Source organism: Lissotriton vulgaris, chromosome 5 (assembly GCF_964263255.1).
Source record: "Lissotriton vulgaris chromosome 5, aLisVul1.2, whole genome shotgun sequence".
Taxonomy (NCBI): domain Eukaryota; kingdom Metazoa; phylum Chordata; class Amphibia; order Caudata; family Salamandridae; genus Lissotriton; species Lissotriton vulgaris.
The window spans coordinates 57475657-57496942 of NC_141693.1; the positions used below are offsets into that span (position 1 = coordinate 57475657).

Consider the following 21286-nt stretch of genomic DNA (forward strand, 5'->3'; position numbering starts at 1 on the left):
TGCACCTACCTACACTACGTGTTTACCTACTGTACCCTTGCTAAGAGTTGTAGCCAAGGTGTGCTAAGCCTTGAGGAGCTACAACAGCTGGTTCAGTAGAACTCAGAGTATTCTAAGCTTTTAGTTATATGTACTAACAGTACTTGTGCGATCTTTCAACAAGATATTCTTAGGATACGTGTGGTAAAACAACAGCAAGCTCAAATCCCACCACTGCCACCAATGTGAGAAGTTGGCCCGATATGCAACGTTCGCTATTCTAGCGACCGCTATGTATCGTCCCAACGACCCTTATGGTGTTTGGTTGTAAGTCAACCTATAGACCAGCTATCCTAGTAGCGTGGATACGAGCAGTCTAAGGCTAAAGACTCGAGAGGGCGCGTTAAGCCAGCTGTTTACCACACATGTACCCCTTGAACACCCAGTGAAAGGACACCACACAAGTGTTATGAAAATAAACAGTATATTTATTAAGAATCACAACAGCCCTGTACTCTTTATGAGGACAGGGTACTAAGCACAAACCAAATCTCTTTAGCAAATACTTCAAGTGCACAATTAAAACAAGTGTCCGAGGACACGGAAAGATTAAGGTCTCGGGCGGACCCGATAAGGCAAGTCGGAAGCGAGGGACTCAGGACCCTAGAGTAAGGAGGCTATGCAGGCACCGAAATGCCGAGTTACCTAGCCACGAGGGCTGCGGCTGCACAAGTCTTACAGGCGTCGGGGTCTTCGCTGACGAGCCAGGAGCCGGAAGAAAAGGAGTTGCTGGCCGGCGACCAGTGCTGAATAGTTCGTAGAGATCCAAGCCTGGATCGGAGATTGATGAAACCTGAAAGCAGAGGGGACCAAGTTCGTACTACTAGCCAGTAGTCAGAGGGTACCAGGAAGGCACCGGTTGGCCGTCACCTCGACCAGGTGAGTGGGCGACGCTAGGCTCTGCAGTCTCACGGACCAGGAGGCGTTGTCGGCGACCACGGTGGAGGTGCGAGCTGTCCCACGAAGGATGATGCTGTCGGCGTCGCTGGGCCCAGGATGGGGCAACAAGCCTTGGCAGATCTCAGGGCCACGTGGTGGGCCTAAGATGGCGTCTTGAGTGGACCAGGAGGGTCCGGGGTGCTTCTCGCAAAGATGGAAGCAAGGGCCAGTCTGGAGCAACCAGACCAGCAGTGATGATTCTCGGATGTCGTCACAGAAGGGCACAAGCCAGCGGCTAGTGACCAGACAACGTGCTGAGCAGCGAGCAGAAGGGCCCCACGCAGATCGTGGAGATGCTGGGAGACTGCACTTCGGTGCTGGAGCGGCTCAGGGTCGGGGCTTCTCGGACCCCAGAGCACTCACCAGAGAGTTACCTCGATGGTCGTGCTGGTTTTAAGAGCGTGCAGGTTCTGATGATGGCCGGTCCCTCGAGGTCTCGTCGCACCCACAGATCACAGCTGAGCTGATGACGTGGGTAGAGGTCAGAGGTGCCAGGGAAGCCGGTTCTCGTCGAGCTGGGCCGTCGGATTCCTGGAGGAAGGACTTACAGCAAACCGCAGAGTTCTTAGTTGGTGCCCGCTGATGCAGGGTGACTACTCCTTAGTCACAAGGGAGAAATCTTGAGAAGAGTCTTGAATGTCCTTTCGTAGAAAGTAGTTCTTGAATCAAAGATGATCTAATTTGGAAGGGTCCCCGCTCCGGTCTTTATTCTAAAGAAAGGGGTGGGTACATGACTAGGTCCTGCCCTAAGGGTGGGACCAGGAAGGGGGGTAGTTACACCCCTCTCCCCTGCCGGACTTTCCCCAGGCCAGGGCTGTCGCCCCTGGAACTGGTTCTAACCGGCAGATGCGTAGTGAGCACCGGGGTGCCACTCCGCAGTCACCTTCTCGCCAAAGCCCTACCTACCCAGAATACACAAACCCTGTCTGGGACGGTGCGAACACCGCCCTCGACAGGAAACCCTTTGTCCAAGTGCTCCTCGCTGGAAGGACTCCCAGCAGCAGGAGGTCAGACTCGTGTCTGTGGTGGCAGCATCCATTTTGTGGAGCTGAGGCTTCAGTTAACTTTAACCGGGGTTCACAGTTACGTACATGTCGTGTCCCTCTAGAAGGGTGGGATGCTAACCTCATCGCCAGAATTGGTGAGAGGGCAGCACCCCGATTCGTATGACACCTTACTCGACATGCCTTGATAACGCGACACCGGAGTTACCGATATGGTACGCGTTATCATGGAACAGCTATTGGGTCTTGATTCCGCAAGCTGCAACCGGGCTCGGCTCGGGCCTGAACCTAGCTCACACGAGCCCACGCACTCTGCCTTCAGGATCGTTAAGGCCTGCCATAGGAGTGACTGATAGGAACTCGGGTGTCCATTGTATGGTTAGATATAGAGCTACTATACCTAAAGCGAAGGGTGGTTACACGTCTTCGCCCCAGCTGTCGTGCAGCCAGTTGTGTCAAATTTAGGAGGCCAGCCAGGGGTGGCATAATACATGCTTCAGCCCCTGGCGGCCCTGGGTACACCTATGCCCTGCGTTACGGGGTCTGATAAGGTGGCCCAGTACCAATTGGTAAATGCACCTAGGGTACATATCGTAATTTAGAAAGAGAACAGCCAGGCTGTGGGTCTGATTAGCAGGCCCACAGCCAGAGAAAGTCGTAAACCAGTGAAACAAAAGCAAAAAATCTGGGTGATCATAGGATTGCAGACCCTACTCTCCTACAGGTTGCATCTGCGACTCCTGGATTGCCCCTTGTGACCAGTCACTGCTTGTGCGACCCCAGGCTTCAGAGGTAGTAAATTCAGTGCCAAGAAGACAGAGGCAGCTCGCCCTTATGAGAGTTGTGCTCCACCTTCGTTTTCTGCCACTTTTTTATTACATTAACAGTGAATAATCTGCCAGAAGTCCTTGCTCTAGATCCTGGTGCGCCATGTTTCATTATACTAATAGTATTACAGGTAACAGGCGATGCAGGAGGAAGCATTAACAGCAGGGATACTAGAAGAGTGTTCTTCAGCAGAGTAAGGTACGAATAGAAGCATTACTAAAAGAGTGCCATGAAGGAGTAGTTAAGAGCTAAAGGGGTAGAACAGTGCCCCGCAGGAGGAGGTACAAGAAGAAGGGGTACTAGAACAGTGCCCTGCAGGAAGAGGTACAAGGAAGGGGGACTAGAAGAATCCCCTGCAGGAGGAGGTACAAGAAGAAGGGGTACTAGAACAGTGCCCTGCAGGAAGAGATACAAGAAGAAGGGGTACTAGAACAGTGCCCTGCAGGAAGAGATACAAGAAGAAGGGGTACTAGAACAGTGCCCTGCAGGAAGAGGTACAAGGTAGGGGGACTAGAAGAATCCCCTGCAGGAGGAGGTACAAGAAGAAGGGGTACTAGAAGAGTGCACATTAACAAAAAGAGAGTAAGGGTATTGTAGTTCACTCTCTTACCCCTAATGAATATTTGATAAACAACAAAAGAGTGAAAGTATCAAAACACCACTTCAAAAGAATACGTATTACTTTTGATGTGGTTAGGAACAGGTGAAAAAGGAAAACAAAAGACTGGTTAAATAAGAACCCTCACTCACCAACCTAGTGGTGACAGGCTTCATCACTGGGTTCCCACTGGAAAGACCTAGCGTCTTTCCAGTGTGCTACAACGCCTGTTTACAGCGGAGCTGGTTCTTGTGGGTGTTGAGGGTGCAAACAGAAAAGCCAAATCGTGCTAAGTGAGTGCAAAAAAGAGGTTAAAAAGTGCGTAGTTGTGACTATAAACTATTTTATTCAAAGTCTAACTTGCACTGGTTAAAAACAATTTAGAGCGGAAACATAGGGGGGTCTCAGTAATTAGAGACACCTAGTCCACAATGTGAAAAGATTAGGTCGACATGTTTCTGCTTTGTATGAGCCCGAGTCGCTCAGCTTTCGTCAGGACCAAATTGTGTGATCCTCCGGTGGTATACACGCACTAAGGTGCACCCTGGCGTGAGGAATTAGAAGTGAAAAAGTAAAAAGGATGAGTTGATCCAAAATACTTACGGCTTAAAGCCGATTGGGACCCACGCAGCAAATCGCTGGGGTCAGTACCTGTAAAGGGTAAATGTTTTGAATTAAAAACACATTTTTTATTACAACGTATTACCAGTACTTTTCAGTCGGGAATCCTTCACCACAATTTACCACCCGAATAGTGAAAAAATCAACAGGTGGTGTTTAGTTGGTAAGCAGCAAGCAATCCTTACGGCTTATATTGAGTCAGCAAGATAAAGTAATACGATTACTTGTGTTGTTATCCTTCAAATGGCAACCCCGTGATTTTATATATTAATTAATAAAATACTAAGGGTATATTTTAATACTGGCTATTAGCCAAACGTGCACTTAATTGAAAATAGAACATAGTCCAACTACGCCCCAAATGGTGGGGTTTTTGTTTTAAAAATAACCCCTGGAAGATTCGGGATCTCACAGTGACTCACATTCAGAGGACGATTCTCACTCTGGTTGGGCAAACGCGGCGGAGGGTGAACTTCACGTCGCATCTCTGCTGAGTAAGAAGCCATACCAAAGTTAAAAAGGAGAAACATACAACGTTCTGCAAGCGCTATTGTCTGAATAGGCTTTGGTCGAAGCACAAAGAACTGGTTTGCCAAAAGCCAGATATTCGTTAAAAAAGAGACATTATCGTGTAAATACAGTGCGCTATCCAAGATGTACACGCGTATTTCACTTACATTAATGCTGACGACTCCCCGCCAGGAACCTATTCGGTCGACACCGCGGCCCGGAAGAACGCCGAGTCTGCGCGGTGCCGAAAGACATAGTCAGTGTTCTGGTCACGTGGGAGTCATGTGACCTGATATTTGTAAACAGTACTGGGATTTAAAGGGACCTCGCTAGTGTTGTGCCCATTCGTTTTTTAATATATTGCTCATTTTATAATGCCCAGCGCTTTTTTAAATATGGCATGCTGGAAAAGGGCGTTATTGAGTGAAAAACTTTCGTAACTGGAAGCAATTTAATAACGCATCGAATTCAAGCTGCGTGGTTCTGCCCTACGCTATAGGTGTTTTAAACCACTGTATGAGCCCAGAGATTAATAGTCCCGCTTCTGTTGAGCAAAGAGGGAATGTCGATGCTCAATTGCTGTAGAGGAAATATCACGGGTTGATAGCCCTGGACTGACGAACGATGTTAAACAGTCTTGAAAAACATTCACTGTAGGGGGAATTTGTCACGAGGTAATGACACTAGACTGGCATATGCTGTTACTCAGTGTGGATTGTGGCTTCAACCAGGATGATGGAGCGGGCCCTGAAAGGTTATAAATTAGCGGATCAGGAATTGAACATAATCCCTTTCTTTAAGGTGAAACTGACATCACGGAGGGGTGGAAAAATAGTCCTATTTCTATGAGGTTTATAACGTAGATATCCAATGCACTGTTAGCGCCTCAATACTGATCCCCACGCAATGTCATCATTTAATCCCTGTTTATGACTGAAAAGGAACAGCGGTGGATTCATCGTTTATCCAAATAGCAGTTTCTCATCGCCAAGAACTTGTTCCACCACAGTCCACCCCATATCGTTCGGTGTATGATTACTTGCAATGAAGTGATTCGTGAGCTTGGTCGCACTGCGTTTACACCGGATACTACTCCGGTGCTCGCATATTCTCAGCTTCACCCATCTCGTGGTCATACCAACGTACTTCAAACCGCAGGTACAGATGATTAAGTACACCACGTTGCTGGTATTGCAGTTGGTATGGCCACATTGTTCCCACTGCTTGCCTGGTTCTAAGTTTAGGAACTTTGTATGGGTGGTAAGGTTGCAGATGCTACAGTCTCCACATGGAAAATGACCCTCACCGCCGGGAGGCCCCAGATTGATAATGCAGTGGGTTCTTGATTGATCTGGTTTTTTGGCTGGGCGTGTATGGACTAGAAAATCCTTCAAGCTGCTCGCTCCCTTGTAAGAAAAAAGAGGTTTTTCCCACTTTAGTTTGCTGCTCGTCACAATTTTCCAATTTTTTGGGATGCTCCGGCTTACCATGTTAGACATCGTGTTATATGTTGTTACACATGTTAGAGGAATTTCTTGAAGTACATTTCTGGGATAAGTCTCCAACAGGGCATCTCTGTTCTGATTGAGGGCTCTCTTCCGGCTCTTGTTGAGTATTCTCTTAGAGTAGTCACGTGCTTCCAATTTTTCTGTTAACTCATCTGCTTGTTTTTTGAAATCTGATAGATCACTACAATTTCGTCTTATACGAAGATATTGTCATAGGGGAGATTCTCCCGTAAGGGACGGGGATGGAAACTACTGAACAACAGAAGATTGTTTTTGGTTGTTGGTTTATAGTATGTCTTCGTATGGAGCAGGTGTTCTTTTTTATTGATGGTGATATCAAGAAAGGTAATACTTTCTTTGGCGTGCTCATATGTGAATCTCAAATGAGGATCGCAGGTGTTAACCCAGGCAAAAAAAGGGAATAAGGACGCTTCATCTCCCTTCCATAGCAGCAGGACATCGTCAATGTAACGTTGCCATAAAACCATGTGTGTTGAAAGGGTTTGTGGGGGCCAGGATGTATTTCTTTTCAAAACTGTACACGTACAGTCCTGCCACCGAGGGGCAAAAGTGCTGCCCATGGAAGTCCCTGTTGTTTGGAGATAAATCTTATTCTCATACTCAAAATAATTCCTCTTAATGGCTAGGGTGGCACAGTCTACTACAAAGCCCTTAGGTACTGAGAAATTCCAATTGGTTTGTTCTAGAGCCTCTGCAACTACTTTGATGGTATCATCCTGCGGTATGCAGGTATAGAGGCTCCCGATATCCAGGGTCACTAAAAAGGTAGGTTCCTCTGGTAACTCAATGGTTTTGAGCATGGCCAGCAAGCTTTTAGTGTCTGTGATATAGGTCTCAGTAGATTGCATGATGGGTTTTAGGAAAAAGTCGCAATACTGCGATAGGGGTTCCAATAATGAACCAATCCCAGAAACTACTGGGCGTCCAGGAGGGGGTGAGATGTTCTTATGGGTTTTAGGCAAAGTGTAAAAGTATGGTATCCTGCCAGTTGAGGATGTTAGGTAGTCGGCTTCTTGTTTCGACAGCCATCCATCAGACTCAGCTGTTGAGACCAAATCCAAAATCTCGTCCCGGAGACTCTCAGTGGGATCTGCCCTCAGGGCGGTATAATTGTTGGTATTGCTAGAAGAGTGCCCTGCAGGAGGAAGTACAAGGAAGGGGTACTAGAAGAGTGCCCTCCAGGAGGAGGTACAAGAAGAAGGGGTACTAGAAGAGTGCCCTCCAGGAGGAGGTACAAGAAGAAGGGGTACTAGAAGAGTGCCATGCAGGAGGAGGTACAAGGAAGGGGTACCAGAAGAGTGCCCTCCAGGAGGAGGTACAAGGAAGGGGTACTAGAAGAATCCCCTGCAGGAGGAGGTACAAGAAGATGGGGTACCAGAAGAGTGCCCTGCAGGAAGAGGTACAAGGAAGGGGTAATAGAAGAATCCCCTGCAGGAGGAGGTACACTGCAGGAGGAGGTACAAGAAGAAGGGGTACCTGAAGAGTGCCCTGGGGGAGGAGGTACAGGCAGAAGGAGTACTAGAGGAGTCTGTGTGAGTGGCAGCCATCTAGGAAATGAGATCACAGCTGCCCAGGAAGGACAAAGAAATGTGACCGCCTCTTGGCAGTTATGGACTTTTAAAGGATCTGCTTGTGTGAAGCGCCCGCCAATTACTGGATTAATTCATCCCAGCATTGGGTGAGCTGTTGGATTGAAGGGGCTGAGATGAAAGACCCTCTATAAAAATTGAAGGAAGAACCAGACAAGAGTTAAGGATTTGGACTATTGGACTCTTTATGACAAGTTGTCTTTCACTTGCATGCGGCGTGGCTATATTACAAGTTCATCTCAGTATAAGGAGTTAAACGTACTGTTTAGAGGGTGACGCCAGGATCACAGCTGGTGAATGGAGGCTCTCTGTCACCCTCCGAGGGAGGCTCTCTGTCACCCTCTGAGGGAGGCTCTCTGTCACCCTCCGAGGGAGGCTCTCTGTCACCCTCCGAGGGAGGCTCTCTGTCACCCTCCGAGGGAGGCTCTCTGTCACCCTCCGAGGGAGGCTCTCTGTCGCCCTCCGAGGGAGGCTCTCTGTCACCCTCAGAGGGAGGCTCTCTGTCACCCTCCGAGGGAGGCTCTCTGTCACCCTCCGAGGGAGGCTCTCTGTCACCCTCCGAGGGAGGCTCTCTGTCACCCACCGAGGGAGGCTCTCTGTCACCCTCCGAGGGAGGCTCTCGGTCACCCTGCGAGGGAGGCTCTCTGTCGCCCTCCGAGGGATGCTCCCTGTCGCCCTCCGAGGGATGTTTTGGATGTTCTCTGTCACCATCATCTAGTGCCCTTTAAATGGAGCTACTTCTCAGGAAGCTTCTCGGCTTTAAACTAGTCAACTTATTTGAGCAGAGCATCACTGTTAAAGTGACAGCGTATGACCACAATAAGGATGTTTACACCTCTAATCCCACCCTAAGCCATATTGTTGAGGAATCTGGTTGCAGTTTACAGTTTTAAAGTAATCCAGTTGTAAATCAAATTTCTATTGCTGCTGGGCAGCAATTTGCCGACATTCCTTTTGCACACTGTAATATAATCAGGGGTTACCCTTAATATAAAATTGTTACTATTCTTCAAACTAAAGAGTTCTCTGTGGCAATCTCTATCTTTATCTGGAATGACAAAAAACCCAGTGAGCTTTCCATTACCGATTTCAAATTCCAGGTTAAATAGCTGACAAGAGGTTTGGTGCACGTGAACCTAAGTGGCCACCTGCATCAGGAGACAAGTAAACACATTAGAACAGAAATGTTTTCAAACTTCTTAGAAAAGAAGGAATTTGGTTTCTTTCCAGTTCTCTCAGGTGTTGTCGCTCATTAAGCTTTCCATTTCTATCTAACTTTTAACACATTTTGCTCCTTGGTCTTCATATATTATTTACTGTCACTGGAATTGCTTGGCGTGTTGCATTCTCCCTAATAGATAAAATACATAAGAAATGTGTATATAGATGGGTTATTAACTTGTATATCACACCGTAAACGGTCCCTGTACATTTCACAGTTTGTATATTGAGTTGGGCCCACAGCATCAAGTGGGACAATGTAAATTATCCATGTCTGTATATCGTGTGTGGCTCTCGGAGTGCGTGGGGTCACTGTGCATTGTCCCAGCCAGGAGATCATACGTGCTCCGCTCATACATTTATTAATGCACACAAAATACAATTATTTCACTTCCTTCTGTTTTATTTCCCAAACAGTATCTCACCTTCAGGAGTTCCCACGACGGCGCCTCAGACTTCTTTTCTATCTCCGTTATTAGGGCCTTGAGAGAGGTGATTTGATTGGACAGTTTGGTGATATTTGCATTTTCTATCGTGGTCATTTTCTTCTCCATCTCCTCCAGTCTTCTGTGCAGTGCTAGCTCATTTTCTTTCAGAAGCTGCCGTAGCTTTTCAAACTCAGATTGAATTTTATTCTTCTCAGTTCGTAGCTTGTTCTGTCAGAAGCAAGGAAAAGCTGGTTAGATATTAAAAAGCTTTCTACAAGACGTCCTTAGAGTCGGAGGCCAGGAGGAGGGTGGAAATGTTGATAGATCCTTAAAGAAAAATCAGACCACTAATGTGCTTTTCCTAATTTCTGAACTGCCCTCCCCTTCCCTCATACACCTCATGAACTGTAGAGAGGTCAGAATTTGTGAAGTTGTAGAGAAGCTCGATCCATGGAGAGGGTGCAAGGAAGGAAACCCACCGCAGGCAGAGACAGTCAAACACCGAGAGACGGGCTGAGGGGAGACACAGGCTGAAGTCACATGATGATGTAAAAGAAGGGGGCCAGGAAGTTCCCGCCCTTGGGATGGAAGACACAAGATTTGGGGAGTGCAGGCTGCCCCTGTCCTGCCAGCGCAATGGATGTGTTTGCCCAGAAGGAGACACTGAGAGGGGGTCCTACAATGGCGCTCATTCAAAGTGATGGGTAATCACTGGTGTCGGAATGTCACGTTTAAAATCATAAGCAAAGTATGTGCATTCTGTCACAAAATGCAGAATTAACAGGTAAATCAATGTTTCTGAAGGTAATTCAGCGATTTCTGTAAAAGATGAGTGAGGAGATTGGATAAACATCCTTTCCTATCCTGAGATAAGTGGCTGTGAGTTATCATGTGAGGTATGTCACACTGTGGCTTAGAGCAGGATCCTGTGTGTTATCAGGTGAGGTATGTCACACTGTACCTTATAGCAGGAGCCAGTGTGTTATCAGGTGAGGTATGTCACACTGTGGCTTACAGCAGGAGCCTGTGAATTATCAGGTGAGGTATGTCACACTGTGGCTTAGAGCAGGAGCCTGTGTGTTATCAGGTGAGGTATGTCACACTGTGGCTTAGAGCAGGAGCCTGTGTGTTATCAGGTGAGGTATGTCACACTGTGGCTTAGAGCAGGAGCCTGTGTGTTATCAGGTGAGGTATGTCACACTGCGGCTTAGAGCCGGAGACTGTGAATTATCAGGTGAGTTATGTCACACTGCGGCTTAGAGCCGGAGCCTGTGAATTATCAGATGAGGTATGTCACACTGTGGCTTACAGCAGGAGCCTGTGTGTTATCAGGAGAGGTATGTCACACTGTACCTTATAGCAGGAGCCAGTGTGTTATCAGGTGAGGTATGTCACACTGTAGCTTAGAGCAGGAGCCTGTGAATTATCAGGTGAGGTATGTCACACTGTACCTTATAGCAGGAGCCTGTGTGTTATCAGGTGAGTTATATCACACTGTACCTTAGAGCAGGAGCATGTGTGTTATCAGGTGAGGCATGTCACACTGTACCTTAGAAGCCTGTGCGTTATCAGGTGAGGTATGTCACACTGTGGCTTACAGCAGGAGCCTGTGAATTATCAGGTGAGGTATGTCACACTGTGGCCTAGAGCAGGAGCCTGTGTGTTATCAGGTGAGGTATGTCACACTGTGGCTTAGAGCAGGAGCCTGTGTGTTATCAGGTGAGGTATGTCACACTGTGGCTTAGAGCAGGAGCCTGTGTGTTATCAGATGAGGTATGTCACACTGGCTTAGAGCAGGAGCCTGTGTGTTATCAGGTGAGGTATGTCACACTGTAGTTTAGAGCAGGAGTCTGTGTGTTATCAGATGAGGTATGTCACACTGTAGCTTAGATCAGGAGCCTGTGTGTTATCAGGTGAGGTATGTCACACTGTACCTTAGAGCAGGAGCCTGTGTGTTATCATGTGAGGTATGTCACACTGTACCTTAGAGCAGGAGCCTGTGCGTTATCAGGTGAGGCACTTCTCGTCCCAGTGAATAAGAGGGTTTCAGCAGTGGAGAGAGGTGTGTTTCTCTTGCGTCACCAAAAATGAGTGGTGTCAGACATTTTGTGGAGTTGGGTATGTCTCCACTACTGGTAGGGGGTTGTGCTACGGTATGTGTCACTAGTATACAGGTAGAAGGTTTGGCTCCTGTGATGTGACACCAGTCCTGGTAGTGTTGTGCTCTTGTATTGTGTCACTGGTCCTGGCAGAGGGTTGCACTTCTTAGCTCTCTCCTTGGTAGAGGGTTGTGTCCTTGTATCACCAGTGCTAATAAAGAATGTGTTCCTGAGTTCTGCGAAACTGTAATGTTATTGCTCCCTGAAGCCCAGAACAGTACCTGTTTGGTGACCTGCAAAGGCCAAGCATGCCCTCATAACAGAGATGACACTACTTCCCATGTCCTGAGTTAACAACCTAAAGTGGTGGTGGCAGCGTATTACATTTATTGGCTCATTAGTTATGACCAGACCTTTTTCCTGTGTCCGATGAAAGAACAGTCTACTGAACTGCTTTGGTGTGAGCCCCAGGCCCTTGCACTAACCTTCCGTGTGCATGTCCAGTGCATGCAAGTACGGTGGATGTGCTGCACATGGGTGGTAATAGGAATCTCCAGGCCCACCTCATGAGGTCGCACACTGTGGCACACACACTGCAGACTTAACCTAAACCTCATGACGCTAAGTACGCATACACACCTGATCATGATCAGACCTGCGCACAAGATAGATAATCATCAAATATGAATGGTAAATTACAGATTGTTGTTTTTGTTAATGTTAACAAAGCTCATGGTGATATATTTTCACAATTATTATGATCTTGAGGTCCTGTTGGGTCATTGACATCGAACCACAATTCTATAGTATCTGTAATGCTGTTATTATATCCTTGTACCCCATCAGTGTTCTATGTATACCTGTATGAAAGATATTATGAACACTCACTATTGTCAAGGATCTATGTACAAAGCTCTGAAAAATCAATAAATGATATTTTAAAAAAAAGTGGCACTAGCTATCCTGGGACATTCCAGTCAGCTATGACCTATCCCTGTGAGAGGTCTAATGAAGGCATAAAAAATGACACATCAACCTATTGACGATTAGTAAGACTGTTGCAGGAAATCCTCGAAGTGAGGATTAAGCAGACAGAGAATTCCCAAGGTCAGTGGCTGATGCTGGGCTGTGCCCAAGTAATTTCTAGAATTAGAAATGCATATTTCCTGAAGAAGGGAATGTACATGTCCTGAAACGTGTTCGGATTAGAGGGCATTGGGTTTAGATGAACTATTTGTGGGCTAAAACTCATCTACACAATGTTGGAGTTTCCATGCTCGCTTTATCACTAGCAGCCCGTCCCGACGTTGTCCGGGTATGAATTGCTGCCGGCCAGTAGAATATTGTTTTGTAGGATTTCGTTTTGATAGCATTTCTTATCTGTGAAACGCTCCGATTCACAGTGCACTGCTGATGCACTTAAGAGTGCGCATTCAGTAGTGTGTGAACTCGAGTTTCCCTACTTTATTTTTCCTTGCAATATTATATATTAGAACATTGGAATGTTGGGAGCTCCATTGAAACAATGGAGTGCTCTGGGCTTATAATGGCTGGTATAAGCCTGGAGCTCCAACATTCCAATCTTTCTATGTTCACAGCTCTGGATGTGAACAAAGGCTTCAGGGAGCCTGAGGGGATTCCAATCCCCTCAGGCTCCCAAAAGGCTTTGTTCTTTTTTGTTAGAACATTCTACCCTCTAGTGGCAGAATGTTCTAATAGCCTTATAGCCCATCGTAGCTGGGCTATAACGCTATTAAAGTCCCTCTCCCTTGTTAAAGGCCCTCGCCTTCGGCTCGGGCCTTTAACGCTGGAGAGGGCTTTTAACAGCCGGTATAGCCCTCTACGGTGGGCTATCAGGCTATAGCGCGAACTCGACCACATGGCATGAGCACAAATTACATTACAGAAGAACACATTCATTTGTGGTAGGCACGGGTAGACAAAGCGATTTGCCTGGAATCACAGGATGTTGAGCTGATGCCGAGATTCGAACGTAGCTCCCCAGCTCTAAAATTCGCAATTCTAGAACTTGTGGCGGGAGGTGTGTCTAAAAGTGTATGTTGGTGCTGGTCATCAATGAGAGAGACCTGTGCATTTTTCAAATCGGTGGTGAAAAAATATGAGTATGTTGCTGGAGATGTGGGCCGCCGTGCCACCAAAGTACTTACCTGGGGAAGGTAAACACCCATTATTCCGCAACTTTCTTTCTGCATACTTTCATTACGAAAGTACCATAACTCCGCAATGCCATTATAACGCATGGCATTACATTTTATATGCTTTACCACGCATATATTTACAACGAAATTCGTTGTAAATGCATGAATGGTAAAAGCATATATTTTTTAAGTGTTTGGATAAGGTAAGTATGGGTATAGGGGTATATGTTTTGGGGTACTGAGGTATAGGTTTTGGGGTGTTTGGGTATTTTAAGGGTTCAGATATAGTTTTGGGTTATGGGGTACAGGGGTAGTTTTAGGGTTTAGGGACAGGTATGGGTTTTGGGGTACAGGGGTATTTTTAGGGTTCAGGGCTAGGTTTGGGTTTTGGAGTATAGAGATATTTTAGGGTTCAGGGGTAGGTTTGGGTTTTGGGGTAGAGGGGTATTTTTAGGGTTCAGGGCTAGGTTTGGGTTTTGGGGTACAGGGGTATTTGGGGTACAGGGGTATTTTTAGGGTTCAGGGGTAGGTTTGGGGTTTGAGGTACAGGGCTATTTATAGGGTTCAGGGCTAGGTTTGGGTTTTGGGGTACAGGGGTACAGGGGTATTTTTAGGGTTTAGGGATAGGTTTAGGTTTTGGGGTACAGGGTATTTTTATAGGGTTAAGATGGGTTAGTGTTTAAGGGTGTTGGGGTATTTTAAGGGGCAAGGGTGGGTTATGATTATGGGGTGCAGGGGTATTTAAAGTGAGCAGGGTGGACACCCGGAGCTGGAATGTACAGAACCTGGGAAGGAAAAACAATGAAATATTGGGCACAACGCTCGCTTTTTTTCCGTAATCCCGCGCCCCGCACATGCCCACGCCCCCAGCACACGCCCACAGCACACGATATGAGACATGGCATGAAGGGCGGAACGTACCACATGCCCCCAGCGTTTGTCACGCCCCCAGCACATGCCCACAGCAAAATGCAGACACGCCCACAAGGGCCTACTTTGCTGGCACGGTTCTTTTACCTTTTAAATGTATATGGTGGGCGTCTGCATAGCCTATGTCCTTCTGCTGCAACTGCCCTTTCCAACATTGTATTGGGTGTTGTGATTGGTGCTGTGGTTCCTGAGATTACCCGCCTCAAAGGTTTGGGCTCTCTCTTTATTATATTAGTATAGATTAACTCTGTTGGAAGATCTTTGGTTTGATGATGTGGCTGCTTGTTGCCGTTGCCTAGCCTGGCTGGATCATTTGTGGTAAACGTCGAATACTAGTTAGAAATAAACTCAATTATGGAAGCCGGAGTCCTTATTACCAGGACAAGATTCAGGGATGTAATTAATTATAAGATAGCCTATTCTACATGGTTCCCCAGTGGGGTGGCACCACTACAGACAACAGGTAATAATGCCAACTTAGAAGCGCTGTCGTTCACTTACAAAGAAAATATCTTCGAAGAATAAGCAGAGAGGATTCTTCCTGTCTACGCAGGTTTAACAGAACTGAGTAGAAGACACCAAGCGGTAAGATGAGGAGCTCTTCTTTATTCGTCCTAGTGCATAGGTCTCCCGGCAGCAACTGCCGACATGTCAAAGGTATACATTCTATGCCAGAACATGGAATCCAAAGAGATGTCCCGTGTGGGCTGGCACGCGGGACATTAACTAAAGATAACATCTTTACACATCCCCCTTCCTACATTGCAAACAAAGAGATTCAACATTCCCTAAAGAGAATACTAAATTCCCTAAAACATTCCCTTCCCCCCACCAATAATTAAAATAATAACAAAAACAAAACCCCAAAGTGGAATGTACAAATTAGATCACAATTCAAGATACAATAAAATCACTATACTTAGTAGGCACAGATTTAATTCTTGACGACCTCCGCTGAAAGTCAGAGCTGCAACCAGTGGAAGCTGTAGAAGTAATTTAATTCCTGATACTAGAGGAATCAAAGGAATCCAAACCAAATTTGTTCCTCACAAACTCAACCTTAGATTTGGGTACAATTGAACTACAAGACTTATTCCAAATGTTACCATTGTCAAGCACTACAACCCGATCTTTCACCTCCTTGACCTGTACAGGAGGGGAGAATTTAGCTTGCCCTTTGCCTTATAAGCACAGGTTTTTTCATTCTAACCCAATCACCCTGACATACTGGAGATGTTCTAATGCTTTTCTGTGCATATTTTGCCTGAGCAGCACTCCTAATATCTGCTACCCTCCCAATCTTGGTAACATCAATGTCTTTTCTCAACATCCAATCTTTATTGAGCTTGGAACCAGCTACTCTTCCTCTGAGCAAGGCGAAAGGTGAAATACCTGTGCTGTCATGAGGAGTGACCCTCATAGCCCACAACATGTCAGAAATCACCTGTCTCCAATGAAGGCCATTTATAGCAGCCAGTTGTAATTGATCTTTAATAACATGATTCAGGCGTTCAGCCAAACCATTGCTACATGGATGATATAAGGAAGTGAGCACATGTTTAATCCTATGCCTTTTAAAATAACTCTCCATCTCACCAGAAACAAATTGAGTACCATTATCAGATACCGACTCTTCTGGGAAACCCTCCCGCAGGAAAACTTCAGTAAAGAAATTGATAATAGTAGAAGAATTAATACCTTCCACAAACTTAACTTCAGGCCATTTCGACAAGTAGTCAATCAAGACTAATGCATATTTAGGGGTATTGCCCAAATCATTAAACGGACCAGCCACATCAAATGCTAACTTGTGCCAAGGTATTTCCTTTACAGAAATGGGATTAATAGCAGAGGGATAAGTAATTTGAATTTGAATTTAAAATTTCTTATAGAGCGCACGTATACCTGCGGTTTCTTGGCGCTATTACTGACAGGATCCTAATTTAAAAAGCTGGGGGAACAGGAGAAATATTATTCGAAAGATTTCGTGAATAGATAGGTCTTAAGTTGTTTACGGAATTGTGAGTAGAGAGAGATGGTGCGGAGTTCAAGGGGAAGGGAGTTCCAGAGGGTAGGGGCGAGGGTGGCAAATTTAGAGCCTCCCCACTTCTTTCTCCGGTAGCGTGGGATGGTGAGGAGGGACTGGGAGGACGAACGAAGTTCCCTGGTGGGAACATAGGAGACAATCTCGGAGGAGATGAATTCAGGTGCGAGTCCGTGTCGGGCCCGGAAGGTGATGGAAGCAAGCTTGAATTCAATTCTGGCTCGCATAGGGAGCCAGTGAAGTGATTTCAGGAGCGGGGTGGAGTGGTGAAATTTGGGGAGTTTGAAAACCAGGCGGGCCGCCTGGTTTTGAATCTGTTGTAGGCGACGCAGACTGTAGGCGGGGATGCCGGCATACAGGGCGTTGCCGTAGTCCAGGCGGGATACCACCATGGCCAAGATGATGAGCTTTAGAGCAGAGAAAGTGAAGAAACGGGACACCCTGCGTATAGTGCGCAGTGAAAGAAAAGAAGAAGATACCACAGAGCTAACCTGGGAGTGACGGGTGAGTTGAGAATTAAGTTTTATACCAAGTGTTTTAACTGAGGAAGCGGGGGTAGGAGGAGGGCCAAGGGAAGGGGGCCAGAAAAGAGGGGACCAGGGGCTGGATGAACCACCCGTCAACACCAACTCGGTTTTGTCGGGGTTGAGTTTAAGGTGGTTGTGGTTCATCCAGTCCCTGATGTGAAGCATGACAGATTGAAAGTTTAGAATAGAGGAAGGAGAAGATAGATTGAAGACAAGCTGGAGGTCGTCCGCATAATTAAATACGCCGACCTCCATCTGTTGAAGAGAGAAGATTAGGGGAGCAATGTAGAGATTGAACAGGAGAGGAGAAAGGGAGGAACCTTGGGGAACCCCGCACTGAACTTTCCGGACGTTCCCCGTGAAGTCACCCAGTCGAACAGCCTGGGTGCGGTCGCTCAGGAAGGAGGACAACCAGACCAGGGCGGTCCCCCCGATCCCCGCCACTCCGATACGGGAGAGGAGGATGGTATGATCCACCATATCGAAGGCGGCTGAGAGATCGAGGAGCACAAGGGCCTGGTGCTGAATGGTGTCCATGCCCTCCCTGAGGGTGTCCAAGACCGACAGGACAACGGACTCCGTAGAGTGTGCGGGGCGGAAACCAGCTTGACGGGGGGCAAGAGCACCGTGATTCTCCACAAAGGAGCTCAGAGCGCTGGTGACGTGGCGCTCGAGCACCTTGGCCAGGAATGGTAGGAGGGAAATAGGACGGAAATTGGCGGGGACAGAAGGATCTGCCCCGGGTTTTTTTAGGATGGGCACAATTACCGCAGATTTCAAGGGTTTAGGGACGATGCCTTGAGCGAGAGAGCTGTTAAGAAGATGAAGAGGAGGGTCAGGGCAGGAAACAAAAATATGGCGGAGAATGTGAGCGGGGCAAGGGTCAAGAGGAGAGCTGGATTTGACCAGGGGAACCAAGGTGATCAGGCTCTCCCGAGTGATAGGGGGAAGTGAGGTAAGCTCGCCCTTGGGGGGGGGGCATTGGGGGTCAACAAAAGAAGAGGAGGGTGGCGGGATGTTAGCCTTGATGGTGATGATTTTGTGAATGAAATAGTTGTTGAGGGAAGAACAGAGTTCTTCGGGAGGGGCCGGCTTAAGAGTAGTTCTGTCCGAGAACGCTAGGTTGTGGACGATGGTGAATATCTCCTTGGACTGATTTTCCGCGGCTAAGATTTTGGAGGAGAAGTAAGATGTTTTTGCCTCCAAGATGTCTTTTTTATACTGGCTCAGGATGTTAGTGTAGTTCAGTTTCAGAGTGGGGCAGTAATTCCTTCTCCATGCCCGCTCCGCGCGGCGAACTGTTAATTTGGTGGTCTTAAGCTCTTCGGTGAACCACCGATTGGCGTCCTTGTCGCGTTTGGAGGTAATGCGCTTGAGCGGGGCAAAAGCGTCGCGTCCGTTGGAGAGCCACTGATCTATGGCGTCGACCTGGGAGAGTGTGGGAAGACCCTGTAAGGGGGGGAGGGACAAGGTAAGGAGGGAAGAGAGATTCTCCAGATTGACACGACCCCATGATCGGAACCAGGTGTTTTTAGGCCGGGGGGGCTTACCTGGAGGGTGGATAGGAAGAAGGAATGAGATTAGGTGGTGGTCTGACCAGGAGCAAGGGGTAATAGAGAGTGAATCCACAGGGCAGTTCAGGGACCAGATCTGATCGAGTATATGACCTTTAATGTGGGTGGGGGAATAGACGTGGGGAATGAAGTTGAGGGAGTGAAGGGTATCGGAGAATTCCTTGGAGGATGGGCACTCCGCGGAGTCGGAGGGCCAGAAATTAAAATCGCCAAGGAGCAGAATGGAGGAGTTGTTGATTGTGATGGTGGCCAAGACCTCCAAAAAGTCGGGGAGAAACTGTGAGGGGGACTGAGGGGGACGGTAGGTGAGGAAGCAGGTCAGGGGGGGAGAGGTGGAAACTGTGCGGATCACTAGAAATTCAGTTGTCGCGATGTCGGGTAAAGATAACATTTGGAAGGGGAGATTGGTGCGTGCGATGACCGCCACGCCACCCCCGGCCCTGCCAGAAGGGCGGTCCGCCCTGAGGGCATAGTAGGTGGCCGGTAGGGTGGATAGTAGGGCAGGGAGGGAGTCATCGCAGAACCATGTCTCGGTCAAAAAGAGAAGGTCGGGAGTATGGAGATCCAGTAAGACTGAGAGTTCATGTGCATGGGCAACAGCAGACCGGGTGTTGAGATAAAAGGCTGTGAAGGCTTTGGGGGTTGACGGGAGAGCGGTGCTACAAGACACGGGAGGGGTGTCAACTGTGGGGGAAGGACAGAGAAAGGGAGTAGGGGAAGAAAGACCAAGGGAGGAGATGCGAGAACAGATAGAGGCCGAGATGGGCCAGGGGCCCTGGCAGCAGCGAAGTTGGTCAGGGGTATAGATGATAGGCGGGGCAGAGTGACGAGCCCTTAGTCCCGGCCCGTCGCGGACGGGCGCAGACGGGCTTGCCTTAGGCGCGCCTTCGGCGCGCAATCGTCGCGCCCGCTGCGCTCGTCCGCTGCGCTTCCTGCCAAGACACATGATTTATGGAAAAGAATCAGGAAATTGGAGGGGGCGTGGCCAACCGAGGGGGCGTGTCTGGAGGCGCGCCTCGCCCTCGTGAATGGCGGCCAGAAGGAGGGGGTCGTTGCAGCGTGGAGCGCTGTTTAGAGGATGTCTGCAGAGGTAGGTATAAGAGCAAAGTAGTAAAAACACAGTATTACATCCAAATTTTAAAAGATAAATGAAGAATCTAGCTCCCGGCTTTTCGCCTCAGGAGTCCGTTATCAGTGCAGCGCCCAGCGTTTGGCACGCACTATTTATTTCGTGGCGAGGGGGCGTGGCCAACCGAGGGGGCGTGTCTGGAGGCGCGCCTCGCCCTCGTGAATGGCGGCCAGAAGGAGGGGGTCGTTGCAGCGTGGAGCGCTGTTTAGAGGATGTCTGCAGAGGTAGGTATAAGAGCAATGTAGTAAAAACACAGTATTACATCCAAATTTTAAAAGATAAATGAAGAATCTAGCTCCCGGCTTTTCGCCTCAGGAGTCCGTTATCAGTGCAGCGCCCAGCGTTTGGCGCGCACTATTTATATCGTGGCGAGGGGGCGTGGCCAACCGAGGGGGCGTGTCTGGAGGCGCGCCTCGCCCTCGTGAATGGCGGCCAGAAGGAGGGGGTCGTTGCAGCGTGGAGCGCTGTTTAGAGGATGTCTGCAGAGGTAGGTATAAGAGCAAAGTAGTAAAAACACAGTATTACATCCAAATTTTAAAAGATAAATGAAGAATCTAGCTCCCGGCTTTTCGCCTCAGGAGTCCGTTATCAGTGCAGCGCCCAGCGTTTGGCGCGCACTATTTATATCGTGGCGAGGGGGCGTGGCCAACCGAGGGGGCGTGTCTGGAGGAGCGCCTCGCCCTCGTGAATGGCGGCCAGAAGGAGGGGGTCGTTGCAGCGTGGAGCGCTGTTTAGAGGATGTCTGCAGAGGTAGGTATAAGAGCAAAGTAGTAAAAACACAGTATTACATCCAAATTTTAAAAGATAAATGAAGAATCTAGCTCCCGGCTTTTCGCCTCAGGAGTCCTTGAGTAACTTGAGTTTTGTCGCTAAGAACACATGCCCCACAATCCCGAACACAGTGCTCGATGGCCCGATCAACACCAGGCCACCAAAAATCTTCACGTACTCTGCGTTTCATGGCTTGAATACCAAAATGCCCCACATGAGCCAAGTCAAGAACAGATTTGCAAAGTGAAGTTGGCACAACTAGAAGACTACCTCTGCGTAAAATTCCATCAACCAAGGACAGTTCATCACAAATTCTTCTAAACGGAACTAACTCGGGAGATAACGATTTGTCATTCGGCCATCCCGGAGTCAAAAAATCTATTACTTTACACAAATTCACATCCTCAGAAATAGCACACTTCCAATCAGTTTCTGATAAGGCAGCACCAGTGTCAGATACAGAACTGACAGCACACACCATCTCAAATTGATCAGGTTCCTCCTCGTGATCGGTGTGAGCAAGAGGTAACCTTGATAAACAGTCAGCTAGATTGTTTTTTATAACAGGTACATATTCAAAGTGATAATTAAATTCAGCAAGTCTGTACTGCCATTTGGCAATGCGGGGTGTAGCCCTACCACCACCCTTGGTTTTGAAAAGGTCCACTAATGGCTTATGGTCAGTTTTAAGAGTAACATGATTGCCCCTCAAAAACTTCCTAAAATGTTGTACACCCCACCATAAAG

General features: G+C 47.8%; 1 protein-coding gene across 1 annotated transcript in view; it reads right to left on the bottom strand.

Annotated features, from left to right (window-relative positions):
- LOC147710143 (E3 ubiquitin-protein ligase TRIM11-like) overlaps nucleotides 1-21286 on the bottom strand; it is a 166211-nt gene that overhangs the window by 71431 nt on the left and 73494 nt on the right. The window contains exon 3 of the mRNA XM_086920837.1: nucleotides 9304-9534. Within this exon, the coding sequence (XP_086776963.1) occupies nucleotides 9304-9534 (231 nt within the window). The remainder of the gene's footprint in view (nucleotides 1-9303; nucleotides 9535-21286) is intronic.